Raw genomic sequence first — 13,417 nt, forward strand, 5'->3', positions numbered from 1 at the left:
AATGCTAAGCAGTAGCGGAAACAAAACTAGAATAAAAAAAAATCATACAGTGTTCATAGAAAGATGGAAAACCCTACTACTTCATGTTCCTTAGAAAGTTTTTCTGGGTCAGCCCTTTAATTATGCAGTACAACAGCAATATAGTTGAGAACAACTTTGGGAAATTTGAAAGCATTTGGTATGGATAACATTTTTATCTTGTTCGTTGTTTATACTCTTTATGCCAATCGACTTAGAAAAAGGAACACCTATTAAAGGCCTTTGAATCTGTAGTCTTTCATGTTACAATGCGTCTATTTACTGCTGTCAGTAGGCACATAATATATTTAGCTTGAAGAGGTTAACAAGCATACCTTGGAGTGTTACTTTTATTTTCTGTTCTGTGACACTTAGCAAAATCCCATTATAGAATTGAGTAGTATTATAATGTTAAAATGTTAATTTGTTCTGCATTCCGTTAAAATTGGATTTTTTTTTCTTGTGCATTGGCCCATGCGTTTTGTATAAAACCTATAATTTAAACACTGCACCATAGAAATGCCCTAAATAAGTAACCTTTTGCCTTTGCTACCTTAATTACATCTCATTATTTACTACTTAAAGAGCAACCTCTAGCTATTGGTTAAATATTTGCTAGCTAATTAGATTTGTCATGTTAAAGAAAACAGTAGCCTTTGCCTCAGTCCTAATTTGAATGGGGCTTCAGAGTTTTGAGAAAACTTTCTTCCATACTTTTCTGGAGGAAAAATGAACTTTTTGCATTTTCCTTTTTTTTTTTTTTTTTCCCCATTTCTTTTTAATGAGCATGTCATCATCCATTATCTGTCTATTACATTCCAGTAGACAACTGCCAGTCTGTCTTAAGATATATATTTTAGAAAAGGTTGTTCTGTCTCAATATATTATTGTGTGTCTTCTAGGTATATTTATTCCTTTCAGCTTTTATGAGCATCGGATACACTCAATTTCTTTTTCTTTTTATTGTAGAAACAAATATGAAGCAGATTAGTTGTTGGCTACTAATAGCTGTCTTTCAGACTTTTTTTACACCTCTTCCCAGAAACAAGTCTGTGTTCTTTGAGCAAATTCATAAGGAATATGATTCATTAAAACATTTGCAAAACCGTGTTTTCTGACAAATGTAAGGATTGTCTTTCTCCCTCTCTCTCTCTCTTTTTTTTTTTTTTTTTAATTTTATATGGAAATTCTACACTGCAGAAGTTATGAACAGTTTATAGGTTGACTTAATCTTCAATGTTTTATCCAAACGTAATGGATTGTATTATTTTTGCATTTTATTTTGCTTTTACCATTTTCTCCTTTGTATAAAAGCATGTGAATGGATTATAGTTTGTAATTGCAACTAGTAAGAATTCTGTGATGTGAAATTACCTGTGATTTACAAGAGATATCTTGCATCATTTCCTGCTTTTCTTTTTTTCTGAGATCCACAGTAGTGGAAACTTGTCTACAATAGGTTTTCTATCCGACTTGACTCCTAGCCAGTCATTCACATCAATACCTAACTACTGCTCCCCTTGTATACTTCTCAATCTGTTGCCTTGCACCCTCCATTTGATTTTGGAAGCCTAGCATCTCCAAATAGTATGTTCACCCATTCTTCATATATATATTTTGTTACACTGCAGGTTAAAACTGAAGAGAGTGGCATGGTTACAAACTGAAGTACAACTCTCCATTTGTATTTATTGTTGTAACGTCACTGACCTTTTATTTTTAAAAAGCCATTGGAGACAAATGGAGAAAAATGTGTTAATACAAGTCTTCAACTTGCTCATGTATTTTTCTTCTGTGGGAAGAACAGAGAAACATTTGGTCTCTAGTGTATTAACTTTGTTACTATGAAAAATAATGTCATTTTGAAATCATTTTTTTTGGAGGTGTTGGGGGCAAGGAGGATGTAGTGGCAGGGAATACCAGCAGTGCAATTCCAGAGAAACAGGTTGGCCAGATCAGTATTGGGCTAAGTACATTAACCTTTGAAGTAGTTAGTTTCTCTAAAAACTTTTTTCATGTTTTCTATTTCCTTTGTCACTGTTTATAGATTCTATATTGCTGGAAGCTTTGAAGACATTACTTTACTATTCATGTGAGGGTATTGACTGCATTTATTCTTATTTTCAGATTCAACAAGGCAATCTGTAAAGGCAATGATTTTCCAAGAGGCCCTGTTGTTCTTTGGAAAAAAAAAATCTATGGAAACCTTTCCCTGAGAGGAGTTCTTGAGATTTATGTGGATTACAGAGTATTAAGAAGGGTCATTCCTTAATTTTCTTTCCAAGCTAAAATGCCAAGAAACAATTTTAGCAGGTATTAGTAAAAATTGAAAAGTATGTTTTGTGTTCTGGGACTGGTGCCAACATCTGTATTTGCAATTCCCAAGACAGGTCTAAGAGTGAAAGCTTTTCCTCATTGCCCTCAGAAGACTTCTAGAAAAAAGCCTGCGACATTTCTGTTCCATTGCATCTGTGTTATTTACTTCCCCTTTAAATTATTTTCTTTAGAAGTTTATGGTCAATCCAAAGAGTGGGGAAAAATGTCATAACCCTTTGTTTTGATCACAGGTGCATTTTTCTAGTAGGAAGTCATGTTTCATTTGACATGTGGGATGTTTGGGTGATTCTGCAGCAGATCCTGAGCCAGAATAAATTATCACAGGAGTTAATAGTTTTGACCGTGAACTGGGGTCTGTTCTTTAGCCCAGTTAAGTTTCTTCAGGTTCTTCTAGTGAAAGAAATGGGGCTGCAAATTTTGCAATTTCATATGTGCAGCAAATTGTCAGGATTTTTTTTTTTTAAGGGACTCAGTCTTGTCTTACTTTAGGCAAGTGTTATAACAACTTACATTGTCTTTTGACTTTTTACTATTATTTTGAGCAGAGTGATCAAATGGAGGGAATAAGGTTTCTAGGCATATGTTGCTTTTTTTAAAAATAATGTCCTTATCAGGTGTAGGATTTTTAAAATGAAGGAGGCAAATTTTCCAGTCTGTGTTCCAGAAGCCTCTTCAGTGCCTTACTGAGATCTTAATTTGTTGTAGTTTTATTCTGAGCAGTAGTGAGCACTCTGTAATCATGTTTGATGTAGGACTGTTGTAGGTGCTCTTCTAAAATGCGACACGTATCAGAACAACAAAATATGGATTTAAAGATGTAAACACTGTTTTTAAAAATCTGAAATGGCAGTGTGTGCTCCAAAACAGTGTATTTTTACAAGAAATAATATTTCTGTCTTTTTAGGCTTTTTAATTAACATTTGTATTACATATGGGACAATGTTTCTTTCAGTTTAAAAATGGATTGTTCCAGCAGAGTGCAGCAAAAGACAAATATTGTAAATATGTTTAGTTTTCCTGTCAAGAGTTGGTATGCCAAAAAGTGTGTGTGTGTGTGTGTGTAGAACTTAGATAAAAGGAGTGCATAATTTATAAAATACCAGATAAAATGTGGAGAATCTGCATAAGCAGATTGCAGTTTAGTAAGTTCTTTCTGCAGGTTTTTCCTTCTGCAACTCTTAGGTAGACTTTGCTAGGAAAATAGTTAAAGAATTGTTAATATATAATGAATAATATATAAAGTCTTTAAAGATTTTTCAAATGTTAGTGATAAATAGAAGCAGAACTTTGAATTGTAGGTAGCTAAATGTTGTTGGTTACTAATTTTTCTGAGACTGGACTGCAAGCACGTGGAAGAATTGAGATTACAATTCAGGCGTTTTTCCTTTCTTCCCCATACTTGGGCAATTAGACTGCTCTGCCTTTCATGATTTTAGCTACTGTATTTTTTTCCCCCTACCTAACTGCTTGGAATTTAGTGAGTCTTATTTTTGGCCTTTGTTTCACCATAACATGCAAAAATTTCCTTTACAGTTTTGAAGCCTTACTTTAAATTACACTGTTAAGAAAAGATTATATAGTTACCTTCTCCCCCAGAAATGTAAGTAAGAGTAAGTGTGAGAATATTTGGTTCTGGATAATATACACAATTTGAGTCAGCCTTCTAGTTTACTCTTGGGAAAAATTTCCAGTGACACAAAAGGATTCTTGCATGTTCCTTAAACATCTGCATGTCTAAAGTCACTTTAAGCTATTTTTTCTTTATATAGGCATAGCTTTGTTAGATATTAGCAATTAAAGAATACTGAAGAGACCACTGAGAAGTGTAGTTATTTTTATTATAATTCTAAAGCCAATAGTAATTTTCAGAAGCTGAAAAGAGAATACCTAGTCTTTAAAGCATGTGTTAACGTATATGAGATACTTAGCAAAGAAAAAGTTAATAGAAGTACATATAAAAATTCAGATTAAAAATTGTTTATGTAAAATATTTCTTAAGAAATCTCAAAAGAATGAAATTTTCCCTAATACATCTGTTAAAATTTATATAATTTGAATCAAGCCATACATTTTTACTGATAGTTTCTAATGTTATTCACATGTGATAATCTGGATTTAAAGCCCTAAATACGTGTATGTTTTCACTGTTTGAGTTGCAGCCTGATCCTGGGTTTAAAAATGCTTTGCACTGCCAAAGTTGAAGGGAAGTGTTCCCAGGCAAGTTCGTTTTCAGCTCATGAATCAACATGAACAGGTCAAATGTGAGACTGAGGGTGTGCAATGCTGGGATTCCCATCCAGTCGTTTGTATGCACTGGAGACCCGTCATGCCCACAACATGCCCTCCCATCCTTCAGCAGGTCCCCTTCCCCTCTGGCCAAGACTGGCCCTTTCCCTGATGCCATTGCTTGCTGCTCTAGTCCCTTCCTCCTCCTCCCTGCTGGCCAGATATGAACAGTTCTCCAGGGCACTAACATTGCTGAAGGGCAAGGGATGCTGATTTGGAGAGTAATCACCCTAGGCCTTGTAGGAGGCTATTCCAGCATTTTAATCTGATACAACCAACAGTTCTCCAATTTTCCATGTGCTCTTGGTTCTAGAAGCTGTTGGTAGTAGCCTCTGGTATATGTTGAATGAGGATTTTCTTCTACTGTGACCTGAACTCTCTCAGATGGCAATAAATAAAGCTCCTTTTTTAGGCTGAAAATACCACTGTTTGGCTCTGATCAGAATCTTTAACACACAGTGAAGTAACCCGAAATTTATGGACTACTTTCAGACTCCAGTTAGGATCTAGGCACCCTGTGTATTGAATGCTATGTACATTGAAAATAAGCCTTTTCTTCTCCCTTCCCTCCCCCCTTTTTTTTCCACCTGAAGTTCTTGCCATTTCAGTACACCAAATCTGAACCAAGATTTCAATTTAACGTGTCTGACCTAAGGATGAAGGTCAGAGTGATAAGGACATAGGGGTCTTTAGGGAAGTGGTTACACAATATGATGATTCTGGGTTCATCTCTTGACTTTTCTGATATTGTTTATTTTGTTTAAATTATTGGATCTGTCTCAGTCTGTAGTCTGCAGGGAATTAGTTACTCACATTTACCATATCAGAAAACGTTAACAGAGCCAGAGCTGTGTTAAGCTCATCTAATAGTTTTTTTGTTTTCCTCCTTGCCTCAGTTTTGTAAAGACTTTATTTGCAAGAATACAAAGGGGAATACTCACTAATCACTCACTAAGGGGAAAATGTGATTATTGGAGTAGTCATTATTCTTGTGAAAGTGATGCTTAGTTTTACAGAGCGCATTCTTAGTCTTGATGAACTAAAGAGATCAACGCATATAGCCTATAATGATCATGAAGAAGAGTTTAAAACTCTCTCCAATTAGTGTTGAGAATGTGACAGTGACTAATTTTAGGGCTACAGTATTCATTATCTAAACATTCCTTTGTGGTAGCACAGTGTGGCCACTCTCAAGTTGGAACCTTTCTGTGCAGGCACAGCCCAAACTTTCTCTGACTTTGCCTTCTGGCAGGCCCAGACTGCCAGCTGAGTGGGATTGCTGTGTATGTGGTGTTTATCCATATTTTTACTGGCCAATTGCTTCATGTTTGCTGCTAGCAAGACCACCGTAGTTCTGAAACCAGCTTGAAAGGCTTGCAGAGTATACTTATGGCTGAGAGGAAAGGAGGTGAGATTGCAAAGATTTAATAGTAATAATAAAATAAAAAACAACAACAACAGCAAAAGAACACTGAACCTGAAGATAGAATCATAAAAGCTCTTTGGGTTGAGGAGACTTTGAGTTGATGATTAAGCCTTGATTATTGTCTTGCTGAGAGTCCGTAGCTTGGTCCTGCAATTTTTATATGAAGAAGTCATTAGCCTGAGAAGCACTTTGTGTAAGTAGTACAATGAAGGTTTAAAAAATTCAGCAAGGGGAAAGAATGTTAAGACAGTGGCTGCAAAGAGCACAGTCACTGTTTTTTGAGATGAGGAAAAAGAGAAGACGGAGTGATAACTTGAAAAGAACATGTTGTACTAATTTTTTATTTATTTATTTATTTTTTATTTAATGATGACACAAACTTATATGCCCCTGGATTGACTATACCACATGAACTATGTGCAGAGAAAGAGGACAGATTTGGGGCCCTGGAATACAGAGCTGTCTTTGTTATTGTAGTACCAGACCCTTTGCAGTCTTCATTTTTACTTTTCCAGGCACTGCAACTAGTAGGGGTTATTTATGGTCTGCACAGTGTGACAGTGTGACTGTTTGTGGCGGTTGTGAGGCAGTAGGAAAGGAGGGGAGATCTGGGTCTTGGATGGATTTAAGCCTAGAAGAAAGGTGGGTGTGGGCTATTTGTAAGTAAGATATTGCAGAGGATAGCACTCTGTACTCTCAGCAATAGTGAGTCAGATTTTAGCTGAAGGGAGATAAAAGTGTTTGAACAGCTATTGATTTTGGTTAAAAGGAGGAGAGTTTAGGAAGACTGAGGGCTACAGAAAAATGGTAGAGGTTGTACTCTGATGAAAAGATGGGTAAGATGAGAAAGCAAAGAGTGGAAGAGAATCTGGAACTTTCAGATAAAAATAAAATAAATATTTTTATACATACTACTTTTTCTTATTTTTTTTTCCATCCAAATAATCAATTTATAGAGGCCTAGAAAGGATTTAAAAAGGGAGTGGGAATTTAGATTTTGCATGTCCTGACTGGAAGAAGAGAGATGGGATAGGGAAGGATAGAGGGGAAGAAAACCCAGAAAGTACAGAAGCTAGTCATGCTTCAAAGCAATAGTAAATATTTGGTAAAGATAAAGCAACATTTATGCTGCTTTTACACTCTTTTGTCACATTTGATTCTTTTCATCTAGTAAAGATAATAAATAAATAATCATAAAATATTTGTGTTTGAAAGTTCTTCTTTGGTTTTCATGAAGAGTATTTATTTTCCATCAGTCCATTACAGTGTAACATTGATTGGTGCATGTAATGTATTATTCATACTGTTCTAGTTTCATCCCATTAGCAATGCCAACATTATGTGGAGTTCTGCAGTGGTAATGTTGTGTGAAGAGTCTTTGTACAGCAACTTGTGCCGTGGTTCAGATCCTATTTCACGTTTAGTGACAAGACAGAGTGAACAACAGCACCTTATTGATACTACTCAGACTTTGTTCCCCCTTCCTCCCCCTAAATGCAATGAGCGTTGTAAATGTACTGTAGAGCTATAAACCAAATTGTGAAAGGCAGAATGTGTGTATCAGAACTAGTTTATTTTTAGTTCCTGTATTATATCTTTGTCTTCCCAATGGCTAGAGTCATCAGAACAGACAAATAACTAAAACCATCAGTTGACAAAAATAGCAAGAAAAGAATTAAAAGCAGCCTTCAAATAAAATAGTCTGACGTTTTGGTCCACATATACGATCCTTTGGGTATACTTTTTGATCATGTAAATTAAGGTGTGCCTAGAATTGATTTAAATACGTACTAAAGCCAACTTCACAGCATGGTTAAGATTACTGAAGGTCTGCCTAATGTTAGTACAACAACAAAAAAAAACATTTTCATTTGAATCACAACTTAGGTTTGATTGCAGCAGGCTTCTTTATGCTGCATTGTGCGTGGGAACTTTTTTCACAGTAGGCCCAGCCTACTGTGATGTGATATCCACCAAATTCAGTGATAATCAGTTAATTGACTGATTGGTTAGGGCGTGGCCTTGTTGCCTGAATGCTTAGTTCCATTCCCCCCCCCCCCCAAAAAAGGGTTTTCTTCCCAATTCTCTCTGAAAATCAAGTCCACAAAAAAAATGAAATCTCTAAACAAGTAAATGAATATTAAAATAATAACTAAAAAAACCCAAAAACACCCCACTACTTAATTTCTGAATACTTAGTTTGTGGAATTACAAGGAAATAAAATTGAAAGTTTGAAGGTTTTTTTTTTTTTGCAGATGTTCTAATTTTTTTAACAGCTGTGTAAACAATGAAATAATCTCTTCCTGGCATGGACACTTTAACAACAACAAAAACAAACAAACAAAAAACCACAGCAAAACACCACAAACCCTTCTTTTTCAGGTGGATGTGTCACGAAAGAGAAATGTCTGATATCTCAAGCATTTTTAAAATTTTATCTGTGGAGACAGGGAGAGCCTAAGCAAAGTCAGGAAGGCTGTCTGTGAGAAATGGGAAGCTTACAAATTGAAAAAAACTGATTCAAAAGGCTCTGAAAAAATGAGATGAGAGGTGTCAAACAGTCTAGAGACTTTAAGGGGATAAGTAAGAGAACTGAGGAGATGGACAGCTTGAGGTATGAAAGGAGTAGATTAGATAGTCAAGGAGGAATATACCAAAGCAATTAGAAAACAAAGGTTTGAAAGAAAAACGATAGTGAGGGAGGGTATTTTTGTTTTAAAGTGTAAGCTTAGTCCGAGAAATATGGTTGTACTTCGGTATCTGTTAAGATTGGGGTAAAGATTTGCTCAGCCTTTTGGAGAATAAGGAGGTTGGCAGTCTTTAGTAGGCTCTGGATATTCTAAGAGTTACTTAGTTGTATATATACAGAATTTTTTCTTTCTCTGACAAGGAAACTTACATGCAGCAACGTAAGTCAATAAAACACTAACATTTCAGAGCTCAAATGAGGTGAAGAAAAACCATTTATTTACAGAAATGTTATGTCTTCATTGTAATGAAATTTTATCTGTAATGTTGTGAGTAGACTTCAGTATAGAAAATATGGGTAAGTTACTATTTTCAGTAAAAGTTATGTTTCCAGGTTTTCTTTGCTTTTACATTAGTTTTAATGAATATTTTGGTATGTTGACTAATGTTTTTGTATGTTTTCCAGAAATACGTTTGAGTGCTGTAGATTATTTATAATAGTTCATCTTCATCAATTACAGCATGCACATAAGTAATGTGAGACAATTATAACAAATTATTTTGAAATAATTGATCAAAATTCTAATTAAAACAGTACAAGATGAACCTCTTTGCTTGGAAAAAAACAGGAAAGATGCTCCACCCAAATGGCCCCAAAATGAGTAGAACCCTTCCCTGTGGATTTCCTACCTTCTCCTTCACCTTGTGATTTCCAGCATGAGGGAAAAAAATAATAAAAAAAATAAATAAAGCTTTTACAATGTCTTGTGTGCTTTTTGCCTTTCATAGGAGTAGCTGTATCTTGATATATTCTAGATATGTTCTAGGACAGAGTTAGGGGGAAAGAATTTACTCTGGCCAGGGTAGGATATGGTATAGCCAAATAGCACAGCAGATTATATGAGAGATTTCTTCTCAATGGCTTGATTTTTTTTTTTTTTTTCCTCTTCCTCCTAACCTTATGAATTTTTCATTCTCAGTTTGGGCCCAGCTTTGACTGGAGGAGGCCCATCTCTAGTGGATAGCAGGAACTACTGTAGAGAGCCCCAGGCTACTACTACAGGCTTATCAGCTGCAGTGTTGAGAAGTCAGCAGTAGAATAAGTGAATGTGGCCATGAGATGTTTTACACCAGGAGAATCTGGTCTATTAGGCTTCCAGTAAGAAAGGCACTCAGACTCTGCTAGGTATCATTCACAACGCTATCTATTAAACACTGACACTATAAGAAGAGAACAGTGTAGATAATCTTATGTCCCTTTAGATGCTAGGAACCACAGGTGGAGTAGCATTGAATGGGTCTTTCATCCACATCCAGCAAGCTGGGCAGACCCCATCTGAAGAAGAGATTCTCCCTCATTTGAGCTATTGTAATGTATTTATCATTTCTACAGTCAAACAGAAATTGTGTTTATATGAGAGCTTCTTGCTGCACTTTTAGGTAAAGCAAGGCCATGCAATCGTAACTGCTGTTACTGGGTGGGAGCTACCTTAAGGCTCTTCCTTTACAGGGTCTGGGTGTTTATCCTGTGGCCAAGGGATTTGTGCAGGAAAACAGCCTGAAAGACAGACTGAACATGTGGCACAGCACTGGCCTGTCCAGGCCAACCGATGGTGTGGATCCCTGACTCCTTGGTGTGCAGTGATCTTGCAATCAGGATTACCGCAGATGTGAAATTCCAATGTAAAAGAGTACAGTAAATGAGATGACTTTCAGATACTCTTCAACTCAGAATGAAAGTTATTGTTTAGTTTTAAACGTATATATGATCATTATATATATCACTGTGGTGTTAATGCTACGTACAAATTATTAAAAATAGGGCAGGTGGCAATAAATATTAATTATTCCCAGCTCCAGGAATGTGCAGATTTATTAATTTGAGAAACATGAACTAGATGAAGATAAATTGTATCAATATGTTTTTAGTAGATACTAAATAACAGCAAGGGATGTTACCAGCAAGTATATAATTTTGGGTTAATTCTATAAAACTTCCTTTTTCTTTTCAAGTTTTAATACAGGTAAAGGTCTTATTTTCTTTGCTTACTTCAGGCTTATAACTTAATGGAGTCATTGAAAACAATTAGCTCCAGCAAGCTGTCTCTGTTGCATAGATGTTTGGGATTTATATGTTGCAAATGTAACAACTTGCACTGGGGAAAATGTGATCCAGTGAATATAGTTTGAGATCTTGTACTGGAAAATCTGGATGTCTTTTCAGCTTTACTATGGCAGTTTATACAATCTTGATTAACTTGCTACATTTTAATGTGTAAATGGCACTGTGTGTGTACAAAAAGTGCAACATGAGGGATAAATGCTATTTGCAAATAAGGTGTGATGAGAAGACATTTTTTAAGATGTGACATTCTCAATCTTTAATCATACTAAGATGTAGATTTTTTTTTCTTTGAATTTCTTTCTCCACATCTACATTTCATTCCCTTTTCAATTTTTCAACTGTCTGTTCCTATTAAAACGTAATTATGTAAGTTTTGTGAACTGTGATCCGTATCTGTGTTTGTGAAATATTCTTTAAGTGCCTTTTATTGCTCTGATAAATTTGTTGGACTTGATCATCCTGTTTGAAGTCTTTGTCCAGATAGTCTTTATGATTTTGCAATTATCCTGAGCTATATTCATCTTGAAAACTCGAATCATCTCAACAACAATAATAAGAATAATAAAAGTAATGGAAAAAACAACAGCAAAAAAACAAACAACAACAAAACACAAAACCAAACCAGCAAGAGGGACAGATATTGTTTTGGCATCAAAATTTTGCTGCGTAATTTGGTGTGCTTCAACTGTCATGTTTCTACCAGGTTGGCTTGCTAAATTTGGTTACTTAAGCATTGTAAGTCAAAATTGGAGGCTTACATCTTTACTAAGAATAATAACAGATCAATGGATTTATCTGTGAAATTCACCCTCTAAATATAAAAACTTAAGATGTTTTGGTTTTATATTTTTATATTTTTTTTAACATAAAGTTTTATGTCATTGTATTCATGGGATGCTCTTTTCCAGCAGCATTGAGCATTGCTTCAAGTGTAGCTTAAGTTTAGCATGAGGCTCCTACTGTTTCATCATCCAATTAATCCACTGCTTCACTGTAATAGTGAAGTCATAAGTGTGTAACCATGCTACAGTTGAATTTCCAGTATCTTCACAGATGTCATGTTACAAGCTTGCCATGTTACAAGTCTCATCTTACAATTACAAGCTTGTCATGTTACAGTCTTTCACTACAATAGTGAAAGAAAAGCTGATGAAAAAAGATGTTTAATTAAATACAAGCATCAGTTTTCTGATGTGTCAATCGATATTCCAGTCAGAGGTGGGGGGGGAGAAAAGTCTGTGTGAGGATTGTTAATAAATTATGCAGAAGCGGTACTAGAAGAATTGAGTCAAGTTGGCTCATGAGGAGATTTAGGAGTATCTGAGTTTTGATGGAGATTTCTTACAATTTGTTCCTTTTTTTTTTTTTTTTCTTAGTGTCTGAAATGTAGGTATACAGAGACTTGTATAGAGCCTTTCATTCCTATGGATGAAATAGTAGAAGCTATACTTTGAAATAAGTGTTTTAAAGCTGTTGCTACTGCCATATTGGATTTTTTTCTTTCCCTCCAGCTCAATATTATCGATATATTGAAAGCATACTTAGTGATACCTTTCAGTGATTTCATAGCACAGGTTGTCATCTGAAGAAAGTAATTATTAAAATATTTGGAGTCTGAATTGGAAGCTATCTTACTACTTTAATTATATTTTCTTTTACAACTTTATTTCAATCCAGTCTTTTTCTTAATACATCAGCTATCTAGAAGCCACTTTTCTCCTGGCATCCTAAGTGTCTTCTGTAGATCTGACTGCCTGTTACCTTGCTTTCGCTTTTCTGCTTTCTTTTCTTTCACTGCACTTAATTGTCTCTTGCTTTTTCATTTTCCCTACACATATAGAATTATCGATTATTCTGGAGTTCATTATTTATCTCTTCTGTACCTATTTAGAATTTCTATGGACAAAATATATTTTTATAGGAAAATGCTGACTCACTAAAATTAGATTGTTTACTTGTTAGTTTCCAGGTTTTCAAAGTTATTTTTACTTGTCGTAATGTTCTGTTCAAACATTTTATATATGGAGCACTTGCCTTTCATAAGCCTAGGTTTCGTTTTTGTTTTGAAATTTCAATTTGTATTTCCATAAGACTAAAAGAAAATTGGAAAGGTAATGTTTTGAAATTAAGATAAATGGATATTTCATTTGAATTATTTTCCATTCTTTATATTCTTGTTCTTTAAATGTTTTCATATTTTGTCCATATTCAGAGTATGACAGTTTCAAAACCCAAACCCACAAAATTCAATGGCTGGAAAATTGAATACATTTGAAAATTCTACTGGAAAGCTTTAGTACTCTGTGTCTGCATTAGGATTTTAAGCTGCCAGATGTTCTGCAAAATGGAAATGTTAATCTGCACTTTTCAGTTAATTATATTTTTCAGGCTGTTGCATAGAAACATTTTTATATTCATTACAGAGATACAAAAAAAATATGTAAGAAGTTATTTCTTGCATTAGAAATATCTTTGAATCCTTGTTCCCAATCCACTGTTCTCAACATAACACCCCTTTCCCAGCTAAATTCTAAAG

The 13,417-nt window shown here is 35.0% G+C and overlaps 1 protein-coding gene across 18 annotated transcripts in view; it reads left to right on the top strand.

The window, feature by feature from the left end:
- BBS9 (Bardet-Biedl syndrome 9) overlaps nt 1-13,417 on the top strand; it is a 289,323-nt gene that overhangs the window by 110,130 nt on the left and 165,776 nt on the right. For 2 of the 18 annotated variants that reach the window (XM_080582928.1, XM_080582930.1), the window contains one exon: nt 10,267-11,265. The exons of 14 other annotated variants lie outside the window; for them this stretch is intronic. In XM_080582928.1, the coding sequence (XP_080439054.1) occupies nt 10,267-10,383 (117 nt within the window). In that variant the 3' untranslated portion in view covers nt 10,384-11,265. 2 more of the 18 variants (XM_080582929.1, XM_080582931.1) reach the window with 2 other exon arrangements.

This window comes from Anser brachyrhynchus, assembly GCF_964034855.1.
Source record: "Anser brachyrhynchus genome assembly, chromosome: 2".
Taxonomy (NCBI): domain Eukaryota; kingdom Metazoa; phylum Chordata; class Aves; order Anseriformes; family Anatidae; genus Anser; species Anser brachyrhynchus.